Consider the following 24,240-nt stretch of genomic DNA (forward strand, 5'->3'; position numbering starts at 1 on the left):
GCTGATTTAGAAATTACAACCCATGTTGTTTTTAGCTCTTCCCCTACGTTTTTACGGAGATCTGCTGAAGCGCACAGAGGACAGCAGCACAGAAGTAGATTCAGGGACACCGCCAACTCACTTGTTCATATGCTCACAGCATTTCCAAGGACCTAGTGATTTGGGCCCCTGCCCTCAAACTTGAGACCCCATAAAGAGATCCAATTTTCAGACAGTGCTGAGTGCCCGCCCTCTGGAAATTAGGCTCCTTTCAAGTTGGGCCCAGTTATGTGCCCTGTGTGTGTGCTGTGAAGTTACATAAAAACAAATGCTCCTGCCAGCAGGTTGTAACGTAACGTGACTTGATTTCTTTGAATTCAGAATGATAACACATAAGAACCCCAAACCAGAGACACACAAAAGCGGGCTGCACCCTAAAACAGAGAGGCACAACTGACCCCCACCTTACACCTGCTCCCAGGTGTCACTGCAGAGCCCCCCCTAGCATGCAAGCAGGACCAGGGAACCCTGGCTCCCCACATTCAAAGAGACAACTTGCAACTCCCACCATCCTCAGTACACCACAGCCCACCCACTCCCCTTTGGAAACCCCATGGGTGTGTGCAGAGACAGATTCAGTGTCCCTGAACTGCAGCAGAATGTTGCAGACCATTGGAAGCGGAACAGTCTGTGAAGCTAATTTAGTTTTCACCACTGAGGCTGCAAGCTGAATTCCAGTATTTCACTCAGCTTGGTTTAACTCTTGTTCCCAGCCAGTTTTGCTCTCTGGCTCCCTCACCCAGCAATCCGATGCTAGCATGTCTGGGTTCCCAGCAATAAAAGGAATCAAACCCCCTTTTCAACAATTTGAGGGCTAAATCTAGCCAACAATTCATATTAGCTCTTGGAAGAGGTTGATAGTATTGGCGTAAGGAGCAAAGTGTTTACAAGGTAGATCTAGAGGGGATAGTCTAACACTGTCAGCAGCAGGATGTTCTATTAACTGTGCAGAGGGGGAAGGGGAAACACATGTGACCAGGGGAGCAGTTGCAGTCATGACGACACTGTCGGCCATTAGCAGTTTCAGCAGGCTTGTTCCTTACCTGTGCTGGCAAAGTGCCCACTCTGGATGGGGGATCTAGTGCCTGGGTGCACCCAGCTGGTAGATTTTGTCTCATCACTGTGAGGGACAACAAACAATGTCAGAACGTGCACCTGACTCTGGGGAGGACTCCCATCCTGGCTTCCCAAATACATCACGCCTGTCTGGAGGAGTGGGGTAGGTGCTCGCCCTGCTGCCTGCAGAGGGGAGCTTTACAAGGGCCCTTTTCTATCGGTCCCCAGTAGCATGATTGGGAGGCAGAAGGGAGGTCATGAAGATCAGGGATAGGGCTGGTCTACAGCTCCCTCAAAGAGCTTGCCAGGCAGCAGATGCTATCAGTGGCTGCACTATGGAGGGGCTCCACTCCTTCCAATAGTCGTGCCAGGCTTCAGGGCACGAGAGAAGCAGCATCAGCTGGGTCACCTCTGAACTCCTCCCAGGCAGTGAAATAAAAGGGGACAGGAAATGAGGAATAAAAATGCCTGAGGTCTGTGTAGGGTCAGGTGTGGAGGCATCAAGAGGACTAGTAAGAACTGGGGGTAGGCCTCTAACTCCCACAGCCCCCAGAAGTTCAGTTACCCCCTACGCTTGGCCACAATCCTCCTCTTCTCCTCTGTGCCATTCCTTCTGCCTTGTCCCCCTCTCTCTCAGCTCTTCTGCCAAGCCCCCTTTCCCACCAATGTCCAGACACCACCTGGCTCAGAACATGCACTAGGTTGCGGAGGGGGGAGATGAAAAACACACACACACTGCAAGTAGGAAAACAAAGAGCCAGCTGAACATACTTGATGAAGAAGACTCGCCCACCTCCACACACTCCATACGTCCACCTGCCGGGCAGGTCCAGCCAGTCAATGTCATCAGCCATGGAGCCCCCCTGCTGCAGGATGCCAGGAGATGGAGAGAAATCCAAAGCCACTCAACTCAGACCTTCCCTGTGGTCAGCCGCTCCCACCAGAGTGCTCTTTGCAAGGCAGGGCTGGAGGGAAGAGAAGGCTGGCTGCTGCTTAGTACCTAGAGAAACCCTCCCAGCCAGTCCCTCCAGGAGACAAATGCTTGTTCAGTTCAGACCTTCCAGTGAGACTCTGTTTGCTGCAAACAGCTGGGAGGGGTGGGGTGGGGGGGGACCCATAAATTTAACCCTGTCAGAGGCAACCTGCTGCTTTGCCCAAGACCTGGAGCACACAGGATATTCCTGCAGCACCAGCTCTCTGCATGACTCTTAGGGCTAGTGCATAGCCACTTCCTTTACTGCCTACTTTATTTAATTACCATCAATTAACTCATGAGTGCGTAATTATGAAGTCTTCACTTCCTTCTCCTGCTAACGTTAAACACAGTCAAATTCTTCTGCTCTTCAGATCTCAAAGCCAAGTAGAGGCAGTATGCAGGGATCGTGGTTATTATACACAGTAGTATCTGGGCTGTCCAACGGGTATTCGCTCACTCTCTTCACAGCCATCAATTAAACCTCTTTTAAAGGGGATAGGTGGAGTTTGGGTGGCACTTCTTACAGTGTCAGGGAGACTGGAAACAAGGTGATCCCAAGTGGCTCCACCTCTGCAGTACTTTTCAAAACCCTTGATGGCAAGTAGGGGGAAGATTTGTTTTAAAACATTGCCTTAAAAAGTTAATGCAACAAATGAAGGACTCTCTCTCCAAATGAGTGGGACTGGACAGGGCTGCTTCAGTGAAAGGGAGCTCCCTGCTCAAACTGGAGGGAATGGAGCTTGCCTAAAGCCCGAGAGAGGGATATTTCAATAGCTCTTTGAATGACCAGGAGTGACAAACACGACTGATAAGTCATAGTGTAACAATGAGGAAATGGATGAGGGTGGTTTTGATTTAGTCAGTCCTTGGGTGATGGTTTCGCACGGCACCATGCTGGTGGGTTGGCTAGGCTAATGTTGGGAATGAAAAGGAGGATGGCAGTACGGTTAAGGCGAGATCTGGCCCTTTCGTAAGTCACTTAGGCCTCACTATGTGTGACTTTAGACACATGAGCAACCCTGTTGAAATTAATACCATTACTCATGAGCCTAAAGCATGTGCTTATGTGATTGGGGCTTTAGTCTCTCTCGGCCTAAGATCCCCATCACTAAAATAGGAATAATACTTCATTTGTCCCACCTTATGACTGCAAGAGTGAAATTCCAGCCCCATTGACTTCAGTGGGGTCAGGATTTCACCCTAAATTCTTTAGGGGCAGGGACTGTCTCTTATTGTGTGGCTGTACACCATCCGGCACATAGGGGTCCAGGTCTCAGCAGCATACCATAATAGAAATAATAAATTGGGTGCCTTCCAACCCAGCTGATTTTAGATTTGTAGGCAAGGTGCTACAGTAATTTAAATTGTGAATAATCATAATGGACAGCTAAGGATTGCAGTTTAGATCTGATGCACAAAGGAACGGTGCGTATTGTCACTTTTGGCGGATGCTTCTAATGGAAAGACTCCTAGAACGACAGTAGCAGGGGTGACTCTGCCACTGTTTCTTTTTATCCTGGGATCTGGAACTTGTGGTTTCAGGCCAGGAACGGATTCTGTGATCTGTTTGGCCACGTTAAATAGTTTTGGTCTTTTTCAAGAGATGAGGAGGAAATTATATAGTTGGCTTTTGGACAGGGATTGGAGGTTTGAGCTGGTTTAAGTAAAAAAATAATAATTAAAAAAAAGCTTTTAAAAGTCAAATGTAGCAAGAGATCTGTTCATAAGCTGCCCTAATCCTAGCTGAGGCTCTGTCAGGTTAAAAAATCACATTTTTCAACCCCAAACTTCTTTCCCCACCAGCTTGACCCTGCAAACATACACAGCCATAACTTTACTTAAGGGAGCAGCCTCAGTAACTATAATAGGGCTCCTCACATGTGCAAGAGCACACTTGTGCATAAGAGTTTGCAGGCTCCCGAATGCCCTACTCCAGCAAACTGCTCTGGACAGGCAAAACCTCTATGCGCACAGGGCACCCCATTTAAGTTAACAGGGGTCGATCTGGGCATAGGGGTTTGCCCTGATGGCATGGCTTCCTGGATCAAGAGCCAAACTTGTTCCGTTTATTTTTCTGCAATTGAGTAAACTTTGTGCATGATATAGGTACCTAGGAGATGACAGGAAGAAGCAGGGCCCATCACTACTCACAGTGCAGTCACAGGATCCTGACCCTGATCCTCATCCTGCAAACACTGGTGCACAGACCTAACACTGAATATGGTGTGAAGTCCCACTGACTTCAATGGAACTGTTAGAAGTTAAACACAAGCATAAGGGTTTGCAGGATGAGGGACTATGTGGGATAAGCTCATCTGATCTTAAAAAGTCTCTTTTTTCCCTGGGTAATTCTCCCAGGGAAGCTGAATCTCCCCCAGCCCGCACCCTCTGAGTCCTTTTCCCCATGTACTCAGGGGAAATGCCTATGGCAATTATTAAGAACTTGCTAATCAAATATTACCATAAGGAACCAGCATGAACTGTTCCAGACTCCAAGGTACACAATATGTGGATTTTTGGAGGGCTTTAATACACTCCTTGCCAAGAATCCAGAGCTGCTCCAGGCTCTGTTCTGTCAGGTAAATAAATCAACTTTTGTTACTTTCCTCAAGAGATTTTTTTCCCCCTTCTTTATTTCTTAATCCAATGGAAACTCAAGGGGAAAATACCAGCAGGGTGTTGGGTTTTTAAAAAACCTTTCTTAAACATTCCTTCACCAAAAATGCACAGCTTAGGAAGTGAACAGGCACACAGATGCACCATACAAGGTACTGTTATGACAAGACTTTGCACTTCTCTGCAGCATGTCCGCAGAGGCTTTCAAAGCACTTTGCAGATATACATCTATCAAACATCACAACCTTCCTGGCTGATAGGTCTGATTACTGCCCTTTTGACAGATGGAGAAATCAAGGCACAGAGAGGTGAAGAAACTTCCTGGAACATCTTGAGAAGAGAACCAAGGAGTCCCAATTCCCCTGTTTCTCAGAGAGCTTCACGGATGGGCTCCCAGCTATAAAGATCCAAATCTGTTAAGACTATGACACAAATGCAGGAAAACCTAGGAGATACAGAGAAAAGATGAATTAACTCTCACAGCTTTCCTGGCATAGGCTGGTGTGTGTTGCGACCTTGATATTACAGTACTAAAAGTGTCTGTCTGGGAGGAGGGTGTAGGGGAAAATGCGTGAATGACATTAATAGTAGGCCACGTCAGGGTGAGGTGCAGTCCGAAAAGGAGGAGACTTGCTGAGCATCCCTGTGCATAAGGAGGAGCGCAGTCAATCACAGCTTATTTTTAAAGGAAAGGATGGGCGCTCAGAAATGATGTTCTGCCAATTAGTTGCTATCTGTCAGCTGGTGAGAAATCCAGTCTGTAAGGTGCTGTTTCTGTACTGAGGCCTCTTCCCAGCCAAGTGTACTTGGTGCAATCCAGTTCTGGTTTAGGGGCTGGAGCCAGCTTAGCCCTGTAATGAGGTTTGTAATACAAGTGGCTAGACTGACCACTGATTAACTCTAGAGAATGCTAAAAGCCTTCGCTTGCAGAGATTGCGAAAAGCAGTGCGATGTGTGGCTAGGTTTAAAAAAAAAAAAAAAGGAAAAGGTGGCAATGCAATCTACTCATTCTAGGTCACTCTTTTAGGCCAAAGTACCTTGAAAAGGCCTGTGATAGGTAGAGCACTGATGTTATACACACACGGGTACAGCTTAATGGTTGAAGAGTTAAGTAGGAAATTCCTACCGTCCTTGGAATCACAGATTCAAACTGTCAGGGTAAACTTAGCCCTTCATCCTTCTGAGGCAGATAAACCAAATGCTCTGAGGTTTATTTTATGCAGGTCTTTCAGCTGGGACCTTAACAACTAAGATTCCAGGAATGTTAAAGATGCACAGGACTTAGTTCTGTATGGGAAGGAGCCACCCACCTTTGGCCCAAGTTCCTTTAGCTATGCAGTGCTACTGGCTAGTCTCAACCCCAGAAATGCATAAAGCACTTGGAGCTCCTTGCAGATGAACGTGTAGACATAAAATATATCCAGGCTGTCAACCATATGATGAATGCATAGCGCAATATAAAATAGAAATAAATAGCCAGTACCCTTTGTTGACGTACGTGTGTGTGTGTGACACACACACACACACAGAGTCAACAAAGGGTACTAGCTATTTATTTCTATTAAGATAAAATCCATATTACGTCAGTAACACCCTCAGCACTGTATGGTGGCCATAATGTAACACACACACACCTCAGAATACCCTTGCTCACAGTAACCCCTGATGGAGTTCACATCTCTTAACAGTGTCAGAAAGACTATACTGATCAGAGGAATAAGTCACAACCAGACACCTATTTATAATCGGTGCTTCAGTAAAGGAATTCTGGCACCACCTTCTGGACAAAAGATTTTCTTCTCCTAATGGAAATGCTACACCAGAACTAGTTTGTCAGGAAGACATTTTCAAGTGCTCCAGTGGAATGCATCAATAAGATGTTTATAAGGGGATTCTAGCACATCTCAGTAATACACTATTAATTGTACAATAGGATTAAGCCCAGGGAATTGGCCCAATTCAAGCCTAAATAATAATTATTCCAACCTAATTTCAAGTGAATCTACACTAGCAATTTATTCCACCATGACCACTTCTCTCCCTTAGAAATCACTCTATTTCTGCTCATGCAGTTTGGTTACTCTGTTCAACCTCAGAGATACGGCTCATTCAACCACCTACACAATTAAACTACTCTACAGAGCTTGAAACATGTTAGGGATCATTGAGGAGAAGGTAAGTTTAGATGACTGGTAAGTTAGCTGATAGGTCACATCATGTAATTGGCAATATAGAAGGCCATGAATTATAATTAATTGAGCAGGGAATAGAGAGTCTGGAAACTTGATTCTAGAGCGAGCTTTGCCACCACCTTGCTTTAGGACCTTGGGTAAGTTATTTACCCAGCTGTGCCTTAGCTTCCCCATCTGTAATATGGGGACAATGATATTCACCCCTCTGAGATCTTTGGATGGTAAGTTCTAGCTAAATGGTAAGTATAATTATTGCATACTCCTGTTTGGATTGTTAATGACTTAAAACTTAACATGTTGAGCAGTATCACTGCTGCAAGTTCTGCTGTAAACCCCTCAGTTGATCCTATTGTGCTTTGCTGAACGCTGTAGAACATTAAACACAGGGAGAAAACGTAGGTTGGCATGATGGAGTCCACATAACTTCATTCTGAGCAGATGTCCAACAGCCTTTTACTGGCAAGTATTACCACCACGTATGATGATTAAGAAACTGTTTGTGTTTGTTCTAATATGTCTCCATCCCCAAATTTACACAATACTTGTCACCATGGCATTTGGGATCCTCCACAAGTTGTGATGGCTCATAGCATACGAAAGGGTATCACTGTAAACCTATTCTCCCACCCAGAGTCTCACAGTACAAATCCCACTCCCTAGTGTTTCTCTGACACTAATACAAATCCTATCTTTTCTCTGGGAGAAGAGTGGGCTTGAGTCTGAGATTTGGCCAACAAAATCATTGCTGAGAAGTAATCTTCTTAAAAGAGAAAATTTAAAATAAGCAGCCCTGGTCACTGATACAAAGTAAAATTATACTAAGTATAAATACAGTGGAAGCCTCTTATCCTCTCCCCCGCCCCAGAAAGCTTCATTCTGAGAAGCTTCACTGGAACAGAGATTGCAACCTGTTCATTAAGATGCTTTACAACTTGGGACTTGCATCCAATTTCTCTATACACAGGGTCACTGTTTTCACAATAAGAGGGCTCACGTCTGTATAATTGTGTGTGTTCGTTTTTGTGGAGCTCCTCAACTAAACAATAACTACATTTTAACAGAAGCTTAGTTCTGGCTTCAGTTCCCAGCTCTGCTACAAACTTTGTGTGTGACCATAAACAAATTGCTTAATCTCTGTGCCTCACATCTGCTCCACACACAGAAGCTGCATCCATTTAAATAAAATTGGTTTGCAAACAGATTTAAATTGTCACAAACATGTTACAGGTGGACGCACCTTTGCTTATTTTGTCTTTACAACCGACATAGCAGATTTACCAACAAGTTAAACTGCTGAAAAGAGTTGTACATTGATAAGTCTATTCTCCTAGGGGCTTGCACAGGTTTAACAAAATCAATTTAAAAAACCAAGCTCTGTTTATACTGGTGCAAGTTTGTGTGTCAACAAGGCCTCAGTTCCCCATCGATAAAATTAGGATAATAATCCCTCCTTTCTCCCATCCTCAGCCTGTCTTGTGTATTTAAATTATAAACTGTTCAGGACAGAGACTCTCTCTTACTATATGTATGTACAGAATTAAGCACAATGGGACCCTGATCTTAGTTGGGGCTTTGCATGCAACCTTGATACAAATAGATATTCTATAGGAACTTCTATATACAACTTAATACAAATAGATATTTTATAGTTAAAATAGGAATTAAATCCCTCAATTAAAGGAACATCAATTTAAAATCACACCTCTCTGAAACTGTTCCACCTACTATCGCAGCATCTAACATTACAATAATTGAAGGACTGGGGATGGAATATTAGACATTTGACAGCTTTCTGCATAGTTAGTTTCCCCAAGCTTTGTCTTTTTCACACAGCTATAGCAGACAGAAAAAGGGCGTTGCATGCAAGATGTCCTCAAACAACCGGGCCAACTGGAAAGTAGCAATTGTTTTTGTTACCAACAGACCTGTCATTACGTGCTGTAGCATCAGGCAGCACTAACAGATGGACGCCTGCTACTAATGGTTTCTTGTGCTTCTTTCTCCCAAGGGAAATGGCCAGCTTTTACAAGGTTTTTTTTTTTTTTTTAATTGTCATCTCCCAGTTGGTGAAACAACCAACCAGCCAGGAACTGATGTAACCTGAGCTCCTTTCACAGTAATAGCTGATCAGTTCTACAGTGTGGATAAAAGGTGCCAATGGAAATTTTCATTAGGATCCAGTCATTGTGCATTCCCCCTTCCTCCATCCACATGGGGGATTTTTTGAGGAAACCTGTTCTCTGGTAGGGCAAAACTATATATAACATGCAGTAATATCAAGCAATGCATAAATGGAATTTGGTGTTGACAGAGCTGACTGTAACAATAGCAGCTAGCATATTTACTCCGTGTGTCAATTATTCATAGCTGCTTGTTTGTCATTTTACTCCTGTTAGGCCTGTGGAGATGATACAGAACTAAACAGAAAAAAAAGTATACTCTGCCTAACATCAGCTAAATTCAAATTGCAGCCTCTTTAGTACTAGTAAAGTAAAAAGCAAAGTTACCAATGAGATTTTCACATTCCAGCTTGCAACTAGATGTGCTGGCAGACAGGAGAAAAAAATAAGCTTTTGACTTGTGAACCAACTAAATTCTATGTTCAACTAAATAGGGTACCCTAGAGTGTTGATTTTTATTCATTATCTGGACCATAAGACAGACCTTAGCCACATTTGAGAAAGGGGTTAAAACAGCTTTTCAGAAAAAGATCATTTACTGTAAGAATATGTGGAGACAATAGCTTTCAGACATTTGATAAGCTATTAGTGATTAACTCAAGTATTATTTCCAAGGGTTTCAACAAGCCGAGCAGGATCTCTCTCATTGCCTAAGAATTATAATTTTCCTTCTAAGCCATTGTTATGGAAACAAGTTCGGCAATCTTGGTTCAAGAGAGATCAGGGAGAGCTGTGGGTTCAGACTCAGGTGCATTGACTATGCTGTGAGGGGTAAAATAAACACAGTGCTACCCCCAGTAATGCCTGGCCCCCTAGCCATCATCATTAATTCCTCACATTTGTTGCTACTGACTTGAAATTGAAAATAGAGTCAAATTTCAAATCTACTGTTTTCTGAAACACTGCCTCTAGAACCACCATTGAAAGGTCCATTTTTCAAAAGCACCAAGCTCCCCTGAAACAGTTACGACAGCAGTCTGCTGTTAGAAATGGTCAGCCAATTGTGCAGTGCAATTGTCTGAATGTCCATCAAGGCTTTATACTGAAGGTTCCATTGTCTGCAGACTGCAGGGCCTGTCAGGGAAAGCACCAACTGCACCAGGCGACATTAGCTCCAAGCAGGCCATGTTTACTAAAAACGGAGGCATTCAAAGAATAGAACTGACCACAAGATGGCAATGAAGCGCAGAGCACCATCTGCCTACTTAAAGCTCCAGTGCACGGAAACCTGCCCCATCTCCCTATTCACACCTGCCAGTTCACCAATCACTAAAAGTGCACAAAGCAGATTAAAATGGTTATTACACCCATACAGCTGCAACAGCAACAAATACTAATCTGCATTATTAAGAGATCTGCTTAGCAAGAGACATTACATACCAATAGATTATGCTCTCAACAGGAAGATCAATGAGGTAACTGATAATGTAAGATATCATGAAACAGTTTTTCCTTGTACTGTAATCCCATGTTCCTGCTTTGCCAGGCTTGTCCTCTTCCAGGCACTGAAATCTGCTTCCTCAATTTATTTCTACTCTTTGGTTTTGCATTTCCCTCATAACACATTCCAAATGAATATTATTACTCTTTGCATGAAGCAGTGAGGGCTCACTTCCCTCTTTATGGGAGAAAATGCAAAAATGGTAGTTATTTGAAGCCTTTAATACAAACATTGGAATCAGTCATAGTAAAATAAATTATCTAAAGGATTAATAAGGAGCATAAACCCAACAATTGTTTTAAACCATTCCTCACAGCAAATTTTTCAGACCTACAATCTTTAGCATTCTATGCTGTTGCTTCTTTAAAACAATTAGATCCTTCCTGTGCTATAGTGACCAATTGTGCAGTCTATATTCAAGATGGGAATCTCTTAATTCAATTGACTTAAGTAAAGCTTTCATTCACTAAATAGTAAAGTCCCAAATCTGATGCATGATTTACACAGTAGCTGCATCACCTGATTTTACATATTCTATTCTGCTGCCAACAGTGACCTGTTGCCCTTTTAAGAAAACTGCAATTGTACACAACTGTGATTTTTGCACTGCCACTTTCATGAACACTTACCTAAAAAACATATTGTATATTTGAATATAGCATTTCATTGTGGTGCACCATGCCCCCTCCCCCACAAAAAAACCAAACATTTTCATAACATTGTCAACTGGCTCCCATTTTGTGTGTAACAAAATATTTTCCCTTGATCTATAAGAAACTTGGACTCATGAGCATGTTTGCATAAAATGGATACACCATCATTTGGAAGGGGAAAAGAAATCAGTGACATGGGCTGGTAGTACCATGGATTAGGTCTCCATTGCACCTAGCCACCCTCTGGATCTGTGTGCCTGCTGTTCTGTACCAATCACCACACACTCCTCATCTATTACAGCTGGTGAAACACATACAGAAGTAAGAAAATGAACAACTTAAGGCAGTGATGCCAAAGCAACACATGGAAAACATTAGAAGCGATTCTAATTTAAAGCAGCATTAGACGTTTAGCTCATGAAACAAAACAAGTCTCAAGTAATAAATTCCAATGGAGGGGGGAGAGCAAGTTGTTGTTTTTTAATGACGATCCCAAAATACTTTAATCTATATATATTCACTCCACTATTAAAAACACAACAGCTATTTAACAGCATAACACTACATATCTTGAGAGGGAAGTATCTATACTGACTATAGCATACAAGTATACTACATCCAGTGTCAATTACAAGGGGAATTTCAGCAGACAAAATGTATTATCCAAATGGAAATCTGATCAAAATTAAAGCCCTACTGTTCCAAAAAGGGATACAAGATCTTGACTGCATGTAGCCTGGACCCTAAACTTTATATTTTGCCCAAAAGATAGACATTTCAGCTATAGAGGATCCCTTACCACCACAGAGTTATTGAGTCAGAGTGAAGAGTGCCAACTTCTGAATCACCAATGCCATTTTCACATCACTTTGTTTCCCCTAAGATCTCTCCAACCTCTGATCAAGCCCATAGCAGCTTAGTTTAAGAAATAACAGCATAAAACTGCTCACATATCAAATAAAATAAGCTTGTTAAAGGAAAACAAAGCACTGTATTTCTACTTTACAACAGCTGCACATAAAAATTCTATACACGTTCATAGTTTTTACTGGAACGCAGCTACTGTCTGAAACAAGGGTACAACTTACATAAAGACATTTAGCAGAGTCTGGTTTGCAGTTTCACCCCACATACCTCATGTAATATCCTTCAAAGACAAAACTTGGCACTATCTTGCAAATATCTTTATTTCAATTTACAAATTAGTTCTGAATAATTTTATTATATACAGAAATATAACAGATATAAAAACCCAATGAATTGGATACAATCAAATCAATTAAAATCTGTATAAAGCCAATTTAGAAGGTTGTCGGGCTTCTAACTTCACCTCTCTAAAATTATATAAAAATAAAATCTGATAATTACAGTTTTGATTTAAAGTTTAAAATTAACAGGTGTTCTTTTAAACACTTATACATACAAAAAACAGCCTTCCACATCCTTCATTACCATTTTAAGATATGTTGTAGGGAAAGGAAAGTGAAAAGAAGACTAAAATTGGTTTGTTTTTGTTTAGGGATTTTATATTGGATTTCTACAACTGAGAGTTTAGTGCCAGAATCCCCCTTTTTCCTTCTGATACTTTGAAGGGGACAGCAATTTAGTTCGAAGTGCTTATGTAGATATGTACCTCAATGAAAACTATGTTTATTGCTATGATGAAGATGTATGGAAAAGGATTGAGATGCTGTCAGGTTAAAAATTAAGCAGATTCCTTACATATTAAAAACTTAGAATTTTAGTCTAATTTTACTTAATTAGGGACAATGAAAACCCACTAGTCAGTTTCACTTTTTAGCTCCTTTCTAGTTCTTTCATGGAGTCAATATTTGTATTCCTATAATGCTTTCACAACATTAATTAATTAAAACCTCACACAACCCTTGTGAGGTAAGGGAGCATTCTTAATTTTTCAGAGAAATCAAGGCAAAAAGTGACTTGTCTGAAGCTAGAGGGAGACTGGCAGAGCTGGGAAAAGAACTGGATCTCATGTGCTTTAACCACAAGACCATGCTTCCTCTCACTATCACACTGTTTGGCTTGCAAGCACTGAAGGGAAACTGGTGTTTTAAGAGTTGTTGCCATTGGAATTTTTTTTTTTTAAATCATGGAAGCAGTTCTACCGGCTTTATGTTTTGTAAATTTTTACATAACCCAATTTTGGGTTTTAATTTGACCTGAGATCATTTCTTGAATTGCTAGAAGCTGAAATGGCCAAAACAAGGGAGGATTCAAAAGGATTTCACTGGAACACACTAATTTAAGACAATTTGCAGGAAAAGGCAATCCAATTCATGCTGGCTCAACAGGGATTAAAAAAAACCCAAACCATGGTTGGTGTATAGTTTTTGTACAGCCAATTTTCTGGCCATTCAAGTTTGGCCGACAAGCCCTACAATAAAGTAGACCTTTAATTTTACATGAAGACAGTATATCTTACTGTCTTTTTGAGCAATATTCAACTTCATTCAAATAAAGGAAGGTTACTACTAGTTTAAAACAATAAATAGCTTCTGGTTGAAATAGTAAACTTAGAATGCAACTAAAGAATGCATTTTTCTTCAATGAGAGACATCTTAACTGTCAGCTTCCATGTATATGGTGTTATACTATCAGTTAAGTGAAAGTGCTGAGGCAGGGTGGTATTAATACTGGTTTTCTGTAAAGAAAGTATGTACTTGGGTGTAACTTTAGAGCTTGTTGAGTTGGTTCAAAAGGCCAAAAACCTGATGTAGAATTCCACTTTTCACTGTCCTTTGCGGGTGAAATGCCATAAGCTGTTAAAGTGAAAACTAAAGCATAACCAGCAGTTGACTGCCCATGATACAGCCTAGGCTCAGACTGTCACCCTCAACATCAGTACATGTACTACATCTTGCATATACTGATCAGGGTAACAGAGCTTTCCAGAGTTCTGAAAGAACCTGGACCTACTGCACAACTAGCTTTGATAAGTAGCAGGCAAGAATTTTATATTTAGAAAACACAAGAGTAGCAGCACTGGTAGTTTTTTCAGCTCTCCTGAAATCCAGCTTTAGATCAAAATATTTAAATACATAATCAAAGGTGTTATGTAACAAAGAAAAAACCTGATAAGCAAAACTGAATTCTTGAGATGGAGACAGAGCACTGTTAACTAATACAATTAGCAGGCAAAATAACAAATTTGTTTTACAGAAGTTGGGAAAAAGAGACAACTGAACTGCTTCAACTACCTATTCAAACTTTAAATCAGAACTGCAATCGTTGGGTTTTGAACCCTATAAATATTTCAGACTCTTTTTCCAAAAGTGCAAAATTCCAATTTAATTGCCACCCTTCTCCTACATATGGCAGACAGAGGCACACAGAGACACTGCAGAGAGGGAGGCAGGGTAGCCCCTCTCCGCCCTGGACTTCTCATGGATCAGGGGGATGGAGGTGGGTAGAATGGGCATCCTCAGACGTCCTCGCCTACTTGGCAGTCCCTCTTCCATCCTCCCCGGCCCCCCCCATGGGCGGCCACAGCCCACCGCAAGCCGCACAAGTCTTTGAACCACTGCCTTCCCTGGGCCGCGAAGCTCACAGAGAGCACTAGGTACCTAGCTCCTGGGTGAGAGAAACTGTTCCAATCCCTCTGGGGTGCCCCCTCCACTTCCAACCTACAAGGTAGGCAGGCAGTGATGGACGGTACATGGAGTGGTGCCTGGCACCCGCCAGCCAGCTCTGTGTGACCTCAGGGGACACACACCTGCATTGAATTCCGTCCCCCTGGTCCAGGGTTGGTTGCCCAGCCCGGTCCTGTCTCTCCCCATGCACCCCGTTAATGATCCTTCATTAAGTTCACCTATGGAAACCTTGTTATGACTTTTACTTCCCCTAGATAGTCAAGTTCAACCATCTTCTCGGCACTCCACCAGGGCCATGACTGATCTTGGCAGGGCCGATCTGAGGACCTCACTAAACCATCCAATTGGTAGTAGCGATGGATGGTGTGTACAAAAGGCATTTATGGGCTGGATTTTACCTAAACAGCTGAGATACGAACTGCTTTAAGAGTAATACACTTATATCACTCTTATTCTTCAAGTGACCAAGGTATTTTTTGTTTCCATATCAAATCTGGACATAATTAGGTCTATTTTATTGGCTGAACATTAAATTTGGAAGCAGTATTAAAGTTATGCTTAGCTCCCTGTTATAGGAACAGTAGGGTAACAGGGCTACCAAATTTAGGGGGCTAGAAAACATCAAGCATTTTATAGTATATTTCCTGGAGTCTATTAAATATCCTCTGTCTATGCTCTATGGTTAAGCAGTATCCAATAGCATCTTCTGTTTCTTGAATTCGTTTCTGGAACCTGCATCCATCCCGTGCAAGTTCTTCCCAGGGTCCTTTCCGATCTTCTTCACTGCTTACATAATACTCAGTAACTTCTTCAAGGAATCTTACCTATAAAAGAGAAGATATTTATTAAAGCAGGAGTGCTCCACCTTTTTCTGAGGCCCTCCCCTCAACATCCTATAAAAACTCCACGGTCCATGTGTGCCACAACTGTTTTTCTGCACATAAAAACTAGGACCAGCATTAGGGGGTAGCAAGCAGGGCAACTGCCCAGGACCTCACCACACGGGGCCCCGTGAAACTAAGTTGCTCAGGTTTGGGCTTCATCTCCTTGCAGTGGGGCTTCGGCTTTCTTCCCTTGGCCCCAGCAAGTCTAATTCTGGCCCTACTGGGCGGAGCCCTCTGAAACCTGCTCATGGAACCCCAGGGGGCTCCAGACCCCTGGTTGACAACCACTGTATTAAAGCACTGGACAATCATTTACACAAAGTGATCTCATTCTTAATTAGTATTTGCAGTTACTGTTACCATATTTTGCCATGAGGGCTCCTAAATTAAAAACTGTCCCAAAAAACTTAATGAAAACATAATTCAATGTTGACTGACTTGTGCAGTGTGGTCTTTGCACTAACATTTGACTGTGACAACACAAGGTTGTAACATGCCTGTTTTTAAATGGGCATATTTTAGTTTATTTTTACAAAGGTAAAAACAGGAGAACTTAGTTCCTGAAGCTTACTTAAGTTGTGTACTGTTCTGAATAGACTCCATGGGTACTACAGTATAAACAAGAAGCCCCACCATCAATATGGAGAAGAGGATGTTGTACAGTTTTTAAATTTAAGGAAGTGGCACTCTTATAGCTACATGGCTAGGACAACACAGATCAGTTATTTAGGACTTACAGTGAATTCAGCAGGTGTATTTAAATACCACGTACAGAGTTTTGAAATTACAGTAATGGTATTTTCAAATGTCACAACCCTAAGCTTCATGATGCAGCAAATAAGTATAAATTTAAAGCTATGATCAAACATTTGGCAGGCATGCTACTAAAACAGAGGCAGTATCTTCTTCCATAATGGTTATACAACAATATTTTCACTGTATTTAAAATTGAAACAAAATATCTGGAATCACAATTAGCTCATCACCCAGCCTAATGCTATTTTAAAGATTTAACTTATTATCCTTCTGTTAGCTTATAAGCTAAAGTGAATGCCATACTGTACTTTAAACTCAACATACAGTATCTAATTATGTACTTCTTAGTTTTGCTACCTTCAGTGTTTCAGATGCAATTAAAACTGAAGCCCTGACTACTTGTCATTACAGATCCCATAGCAATGTTCAGAACAAGTGTATTAATTCCAGTTTCTTGGAAACACTTCACTTTGGACAATTAGCCCTGGTCTACACTACAAACTTATGTCAGTATAACTACATCACTCAGGTGTTGCAAATCCACATCCCCAAGTGAAACAGTTACACCGACCTAACTCCCGATTTAGAAAATGCTACATCAATGGAAGGGCTTCTCCCATGGACATAGTTACCGCCTCTCAGGCAGGTGCAGTACCTATGCCAATGGGAGAAGCTCTAGGCGCTGCAGCTGTGTCACTGCAGCACTGTATATTCTGCAAAACATTCTCACTGAGAAGCTGTTCTTTGCATCTCTCTCCTCCCCTTTCGTCCCCCCAAAATGTTTGACTGACATAGCTATTATGGAAACCTTCAGACGGAAAAGAGCTTCTATAACTTAACAAAAAGGCACAAACTTTGGTGCCAACATCTAGACAAAGGCATTTCCAGTACAAATGGATTCTGCATTCAAATAAAACCACAAGAGTGGGGCAATGTGAGTCTATTAGAATTTCCTTAACATTTTAAAGGAGACGTTTAACTTAAGCTGTATAAACTTAACATTTTTTTAAAAGCTAGCCACTCAGCCAAGAAGCACTTCATTTGCAATCTCAAAATCATCCAGTCTTTTGCCAATTGCAGGTTAAAGTAATGTAAATGCAGAAATTGCCTAGAATAATTTTTGTACCTCTTAAAATTACATACTTTATACCAGGAACAGCCATCAGTGTCAGCCACCAGCATAGCTACACTAGGGAGTTATCCCAATTCAAACAGGCAAAGAGGCTATATGCACTAGTGTAGCTTATCCCTGATTGAAACAGGAATAAAGCACACTGGGGCAGGCTGCAGCTTAGCCTTACACTAGGCATTACTCTGGTGGTGCCAAAAGTGAAAATCCCCAGTGTGCACAAGGCCTTAGTTTTACACTTCCTCAAGCCTACTCTATCCAGAATTTCCAGGAGGTTTCAGTTACTGCTGCCACACTCACCCCACACCTGTGTGCACTTTGAGCACTGGCAGAGAGTAAGATAAAGCTTCTATGTAGTGACCTACTGGGCTATTTATCAAAGGGATCATACAAGGACTGATCCAAAAGTGTCAGTCTTAAAACTAGTCCAGAAACTCAGTTTTAGCTTTAATTCCCCATTGGAAGTCAAGTCCTTAGTTAATTCAACATAGTGTGTTAATAGATACCCTGTGTTTTCCTGTTGAATTATTCAAGGTGATTTGCACAATACAGTCTTGACTAAGAAACCCTCTGTCACTTTTAAGCAATCTTTGGGTAACGGATCAGCCACATCTAATTAAATATCTGCTTTCAAATAAACTGGATAGTTACATCAGCCTGTACCTTTGTGGCCTACTAATTTCATCCCCTTTACATCAGTCTACCACAGCCCCTTGGGTACAATTACCAACTTTTGTAATATCAAACTAGATATTGCATTCAGATCATTGTTCATTCACTGTGTTACTAGGATGGACTACACAAAGGGCTTGAAAATTACTGTATCTAAATTACCACTGCAAACAAGTGAAATAGGTAAGGTGTTCCTAAAAATGCAAATTTCATGCACTCCAATAAAATGTTTTTAAAAGCCTTCATCTGACATGCAGCAAGATCTTGAAGATAAAAGAATAAGTATATGAACCTTTATATAAGTGCACCAAGTGGCTCTTTAGAATGCCTACACAAAGCCATAAAAATAAGTATAATCCAAGAACAGAAAGTAAATATCTACTTGGAGTTAGTTTGCACATAATTATACTGACATCAAACTACAAGTTGCTACTATATGAAAACATTCCAGCTGCAATTTCCACTAGGCACTTTGTGTGTGTGTATGTGCTATGTAGTATACATGCATACTTTTTAAAACTAAATCCTTCAGGTGAGGGATTCCGATCTTTGTCTAACATATTGCCCATTATAGAGTGTTATGTATACTTTCAACATTACATGAAGTGCACTTCGCATCAAATGGTTGCTTCTAAAACAAGTCACTTTCTAGAATCTTTTTTCAGTCTCATGTCTTCACTGTTTCCACAAAACAGAATTAAAAGCTATTCAGTGTTAAATTTGCATTTTAAATTTTTAATGTTAATTTGTTGCTGCAACTCAGCTAATTTTTTATAAACATAGTTATACTTAATTTGAAGAGTTTCAAATGATGAAGTGGGACTTTACAGTGAAATACTAAGAGAGCTGAACTACTGACATACACACATGTACCCCAAGTGACTGTAGGGAAGTTCATCTACACAGCAATTCACCAGTGCCTTCCCCAGGTCAGCTGACTCAAGCTCATGCTCAGGGACTGTCAAATTGCTATGTAAGTGTTCAGGCTCAGACAAGAGCCAGAGCTTTGGGACCTGAGATGACCCCACCAGTCAGCCACAGCCCTGCCTTGGGTCTTTTGTTTGAGTGTTGACATACCATTAGGGGCTCTTTCAAACTCACCTCTGAGCTATGGCTCAGAAAATGTGAATGCTGATCTAGATGGCTCTACTCTTCTAAAGGAATAGGACTCAACCTGATCAGAGAGCACAGTTAGGTGCTATAGAGCCATTGATTCTTCACTTCATATTCAAAAGTACGCTAGAATGGGACATAGGTCAAGCTACTTTCTGTTAAATAGCTGAAATGCTAAATTCCCATAATCATGGTAAAGGCTAACAGATATACATATAGTTTTAGGCTCAAACAGCCATAGTTTATATAGTCCATCCCAGTAGCAGGAAGGGGTGGGGTCAACAGCATCCAAAGAAAACTATCAACCTTAAGCTCCCATCTCCCAGCAAGTCTGCTGTTGCAAAAATTCTGCTATTGTCAGGGGAAAGAAACCCTGGAATAGAAATATAATTTCAAAAATAAAGATTTTAAAGTAGAGATGTTAAAAACAAACTAAAATAAATCAGTCAAGCAGTAGCACTTGATGGTAGGTGAGTCAGGAAGTACAAAATGCCACTCCCTGACCTAGCAGAGGTTAAAAGCACAACCATCATAAGATGGCGAGGGAGAGAAGATTGAGATGTAGTTCTTGCTAGTCAAACCCTCAGGGAGGTGCTCAAAAGGGAAATGCTCTCCTTTCTCCTATAAGGAAAAGCTGGCAAACTACTTCAAATCACAATGTTACCCTCTGGAAGAAAGGGTACTTGGAATGTCAGGTGAAAGACTGGGAAACTGGCCTATTCATGAAGCTGCAGGGCACAAGCCTTGAATATCAGACTGTCCCCAAGCCAGGCTATTTTGATAAGCTGTTACAGTATCATGGAACTCAATCTTACAAACCCTTACATGGGGTTTGCAAAATTTGACACTGTCTTACAATATGCTTGTAAAGGGACTCAATTTATAGTAGCCTAAAAGTAATAGTTAACTTTTTTATACAGCTATTTAAGCTAAATCCTAGTACACAAGATCAATTTCAATCCAGCAAGCCAATTCCTCAGAGACTTGGTAACAAAACCTGTGAACCAATACACAGATCTCCATACTTGCCTATTTGTATTTAGAACTATAGTGTTAAAATATTTTAACTAATTCCTTGGATTACTATAGAGAATACTTCAATCTGACTAATAAGAATAGTTTAAAAACTCAACAGAAGTGTTGTTATGCATTTTTTTAAAAAGACTGGTTTTCAAAGTGTCTATAAGAACCAAGTTCTTGACTTCTGTTACCAAGTGTTAAGATACTATAGTATTAAAGAGTTTCCTCTCACTGCACTAGAAGTACGATTAAAACGACCATGTGCTATTACACAAACTAGTTTAATAAAGTTACTTGGCTACAATCTGAAGAGATCATTTCTGGGTAATTTATAAAATGGAAATATGGGCCTGACACAAATACAAACATTTGTATGTCACATTATTTTTTTGGTAAGGAAAGATTAAAAGAAAACAAGGAATTTTTACTAAATCCTTAATGCTTCCAGATGCTGTCAGAAGAAAAACAAAAACAGTAGACAGGGTCAGAACCCAAAAAGTGCAAGGAAACCCTGCTTTAAAATGAAAGTGAAATTCCAGAACTCAGAGGATTATGGAAACAAAAGTTTGTTAACTCACATAACACATCACTGTTTGCCATTTTATCAAAAACTTGATGTACACTCAAATATTAATTGAACAATTAGCTTCTAAGCTTGTTGCGGGAGTGACCATCTCTTGCTATAGGTAAAAGACCTGCCACCACTGACTTCCAGAATACTTCCTTATGTTTTCACTTGTTGTTCTAAGCAGTGGACCCCTGATCCTGAGTTAAGTGCCTAGGCACTAAAGCAGAACCTAAGTTACAAACATCAACTGATTGCTCAACCACACATCTCATTTGGAACCAGAAGTACACAATCAGGCAGCAGCAGAGACCAAAAAAGCATATACAGTACAGTACTGTGTTAAACAGAAGATAGTAACAAAATAAAGGGAAAGTTTAAAAAAGATTTAACAAGGTAAGGAAACTCTCTGTGCTTGTTTCATTTAAATTAAGATGTTTAAAAGCAGCATTTTCTTCTACATAGTAAAGTTTCAAAGCTGTATTAAGTCAATGCTCAGTTGTAAACTTTTAAAAGAATAACATTTTGTTCATAGGTATGAACATTTCAGAGTTATGAATAACCTCCACTCCAGAGGTGTTTATAACTCTAAGGTTCAACTGTACCACAATACCAGTACATAAGTACATGAACTAACATGAAATATACCTTTTTTCTCTTGGTATTTGTATGTTTCTCTCCAAAAAGAATGCCATGCTGCACAATATCTGTGACCCCACAGTTATGGTTCTCCAGCAGCTGCACCTGACAGGTGAATAAGAGATTGCTCTGAGAGCTGACCAGACACAGCCCTGATGCTCCTTCTAAGTCCTGCTTCCCTTTCTTTTTTGCAGTTTGAAATGGTGCCTTGAAATTGAAAGGGTTATAGGGATCATCTGAGTTACAGAATGAGTTCCAAAGTTCCAAATTATCTTCCTCATCTGCACTATTACACTCCCATTCATCATCCTCTTCAGAACTGAGGGCAGGAGAGCCAGGAAGGCTTTCGGCCCATGAAGAATCCTCCTCTACATACGACTCACCAGACAAATCCTTCTCTGAATTATTAACAGCAGTTCGAATGGCAGCTGTAAAGTTCTGAGGGTTATAAGGATCCAAACTGCAGAAGGAGTTCCAGAGGTGCTGGCTCTCACTATCCTGGCTAGTAGAGTCTGAATCTGAGAGGGACCCCTCGCTATCAAACCCATCATCATCCCCATCCCAGTCTTCCTCACCCTCTGAACTTTCCTCTCCACTGGAACTGCCCCTGATAATGTAGTCTATCAGTTTGTTAGCGCAGGCAGGCCTGGATGACACTGGCAGGTCTTGCTCTATATCAGAATCCTCATCTTCATCCTCTTCCGAGAGGGTCTCTTCCTCAGCTGCCTCCTTCTCAGGACTCCATACTTCCTGTTCTAGGGGGCTCTCTCCAGCTTGCCCCACTAGGCTGTGCTCAGACAGTTCCTCGGGGCATCTCAGCTCCCAGGCATCACACTTCTGCTTTAGATCCTCTTGGTTGTTACCCCTGTGCTGCTGTTCCTCCTCCAGGCTGTGGTAGCCGTGGTCCGGTTCAGGCACGGGCAAGCAAGTAGTCGCCAGCTGTTGCTGCTGGAGGAACTCCAGGCGCTTGGTGCGGAGGTGCTGGATTTCCGGGAGCCCCTCCCGGGATGGGGGTCCCCGCCAGCCGTCCGCGGGGAGCTCGGTGCTCAAGGGCTGGGGCAGGTGGCTCTTGTCGGTGCAGCAGGCTTGGCCGTAGCCGGACCCCGGACTGCCGCCGGGGCCCAGCACATAGGAGACCAGGTCCACTTGCCGGACACTGAGCGGGGCCAGGCCGGTCCGCACCAGCCCAGCTCCCCACAGCGGCTGGGCAGGCTCCAGGCTACTCTTCCGGCGCATCTCCGGGGTGTTGTCCGGCCAGCGCAGCTCCCCGTCGGCCCAACTCAGTGAAGCGGCGGCCTCGGAGAGCAGCAGAAGAGGCGCGGCCTGAGATCCCCCCGCGGGAGGCTCCCCCGCCGCCGGGCACAGGGCGCTGCTCAGCCCCTGCCCGGGCAGCAGCCGGTGGAGGAGACCGGGCAGTGGGGAAAGCAGCTGCGAGACGAGCCGCAGCCAGGAGAAGGGGGCGCTAAGCTGGGGCTGGGCCGCCACGGCGGGAGCCGGGGGACAGGGGCCGAGCTTCAGCCAGGTGAGTCCTAACCAGGAGCTGGCCTGGCCGAGCTCGGGGCTCGCCTGCTCCCGCTTCCTCGGCTCCATAGCTGGGCTCCTCAGCGCTCCCCGCGGCCCGGCCGCTTCTCCGGCACCGGAATCCAGCTGCTGCCTGCGGAAGCTCGGGATCTCCTAGCGGCGTCGCGGTCTCCTCTCAGGCAGGGCTCCATAGTGCGGCGGGCCAGCAGTCCCCTCAGGCCAGCGACGGCACCATGGAGCCCGGCCCGGCCAGCTGCCCGGCCTGAAGTAGCGAGAACAAAATGGCGTCGGAGCCGCGAGAGCAACGGTTAAACCGCCCACCCGGCGCGAGACCCACACTAGCCTGCGAGGCGCGCGCCCGCGGACAACTCCCATTGACCTGACAGGGCTCAGGGAGGAGTGGGCAGGGCCGTTTCGCAGCATCCTGGCAACTGCGTCACCGCCCCCAGCCTATGATTGGTTCCTTGCTGGACTACAAACCCCCACCCACCCGAGCTGCTGCCTGCTGGAGATACCGCCCGCACCCTACCGGAGAATTGCATCAGCCACGCAGGAGAAAGGGGAAGAGCGCGTGCGCTGCACAGCCACCGCCCGTCACGCACAAGGCCTTGCGGAGCCTGTTGCGCGGCAGCGCCCCCTCTGGACATCTGCGGGAACTGCACCCCTATTGCTGTCCTGCCTCCAGCGCCTCCTGGCTGCACCCTTGACACCCCCCGCCCCGACTCCAGCTCGCCCTGGTTCCCCGGGGGCTGCTCTGGAAACTGCCCCCTACCCTGTGCCTCCCCCGGCTCCACAGCGTCCCCTTGCCTTGGGGGCAGCAGGGATGACAAGGCACTGCTGTGGCGCTGAGCACTCCCCACCCAGCTTTGCTTCTCATGGGCAGGACTCAGGACCCTGTCCCACTGGGCTGGGGTCCCCTGTGCTCCTGGGAACCTCCCTCAAAAAGCAGGGCCTAGCGCTCAACATCCCATCCCCAGCTGCAGGCTCCAGGGGGAGTAGTGGGGTTCCTTCCCTACCCTCAGGCTCCCTAACCCCAGACTGGCAGCTACCCCATTGGCGTACGCTTGCAGGGGCTTCTCCACCAGTGACCATGGATTTAATATTTCATGAAGAGCCATCCATTTCTCCAGACCTTCTTGCTGCCATCCTGCTAGATGTCTGGCAAAGCCCCAGCTGC

At 43.3% G+C, this 24,240-nt stretch overlaps 2 protein-coding genes across 6 annotated transcripts in view; both read right to left on the reverse strand.

Annotated features, from left to right (window-relative positions):
- PLEKHA6 (pleckstrin homology domain containing A6) overlaps positions 1 to 2,340 on the reverse strand; it is a 148,038-nt gene extending 145,698 nt beyond the window's left edge. For 3 of the 5 annotated variants that reach the window (XM_039535586.1, XM_039535584.1, XM_039535585.1), the window contains exons 1-2: positions 1,867 to 2,339; positions 1,083 to 1,159 (exon numbers count right to left, since the gene is read on the reverse strand). In XM_039535586.1, the coding sequence (XP_039391520.1) occupies positions 1,083 to 1,159; positions 1,867 to 1,949 (160 nt within the window). In that variant the 5' untranslated portion in view covers positions 1,950 to 2,339. Of the gene's footprint in view, positions 1 to 1,082; positions 1,160 to 1,866 lie in introns of all 5 variants that reach the window. The other 2 variants (XM_039535583.1, XM_039535581.1) reach the window with 1 other exon arrangement.
- A 10,331-nt stretch (positions 2,341 to 12,671) lies between these two features.
- Positions 12,672 to 23,414, reverse strand: PPP1R15B (protein phosphatase 1 regulatory subunit 15B). The gene is made up of 2 exons (XM_039537969.1): positions 21,552 to 23,414; positions 12,672 to 15,588 (listed from the first exon to the last, which is right to left on the reverse strand). Exons 1-2 carry the CDS (start codon positions 23,130 to 23,132, stop codon positions 15,376 to 15,378), a joined length of 1,794 nt encoding a protein of 597 aa, XP_039393903.1. The 5' UTR covers positions 23,133 to 23,414; the 3' UTR covers positions 12,672 to 15,375.
- Positions 23,415 to 24,240: the final 826 nt, after the last annotated feature.

This window comes from Mauremys reevesii, linkage group 4 (genome assembly GCF_016161935.1).
Source record: "Mauremys reevesii isolate NIE-2019 linkage group 4, ASM1616193v1, whole genome shotgun sequence".
NCBI classification, from domain to species: Eukaryota; Metazoa; Chordata; order Testudines; family Geoemydidae; genus Mauremys; species Mauremys reevesii.

Bases quoted from the DNA above. Each gene is read 5' to 3' on its own strand.
- PPP1R15B (XM_039537969.1), bottom strand. From the start codon at position 23,132: ATGGAGCCGAGGAAGCGGGAGCAGGCGAGCCCCGAGCTCGGCCAGGCC. The intron at 15,589-21,551 runs GTATATTTCATG...TCTCTTTTATAG, and splicing joins CAAATACCAAGAGAAAAAAG to GTAAGATTCCTTGAAGAAGT.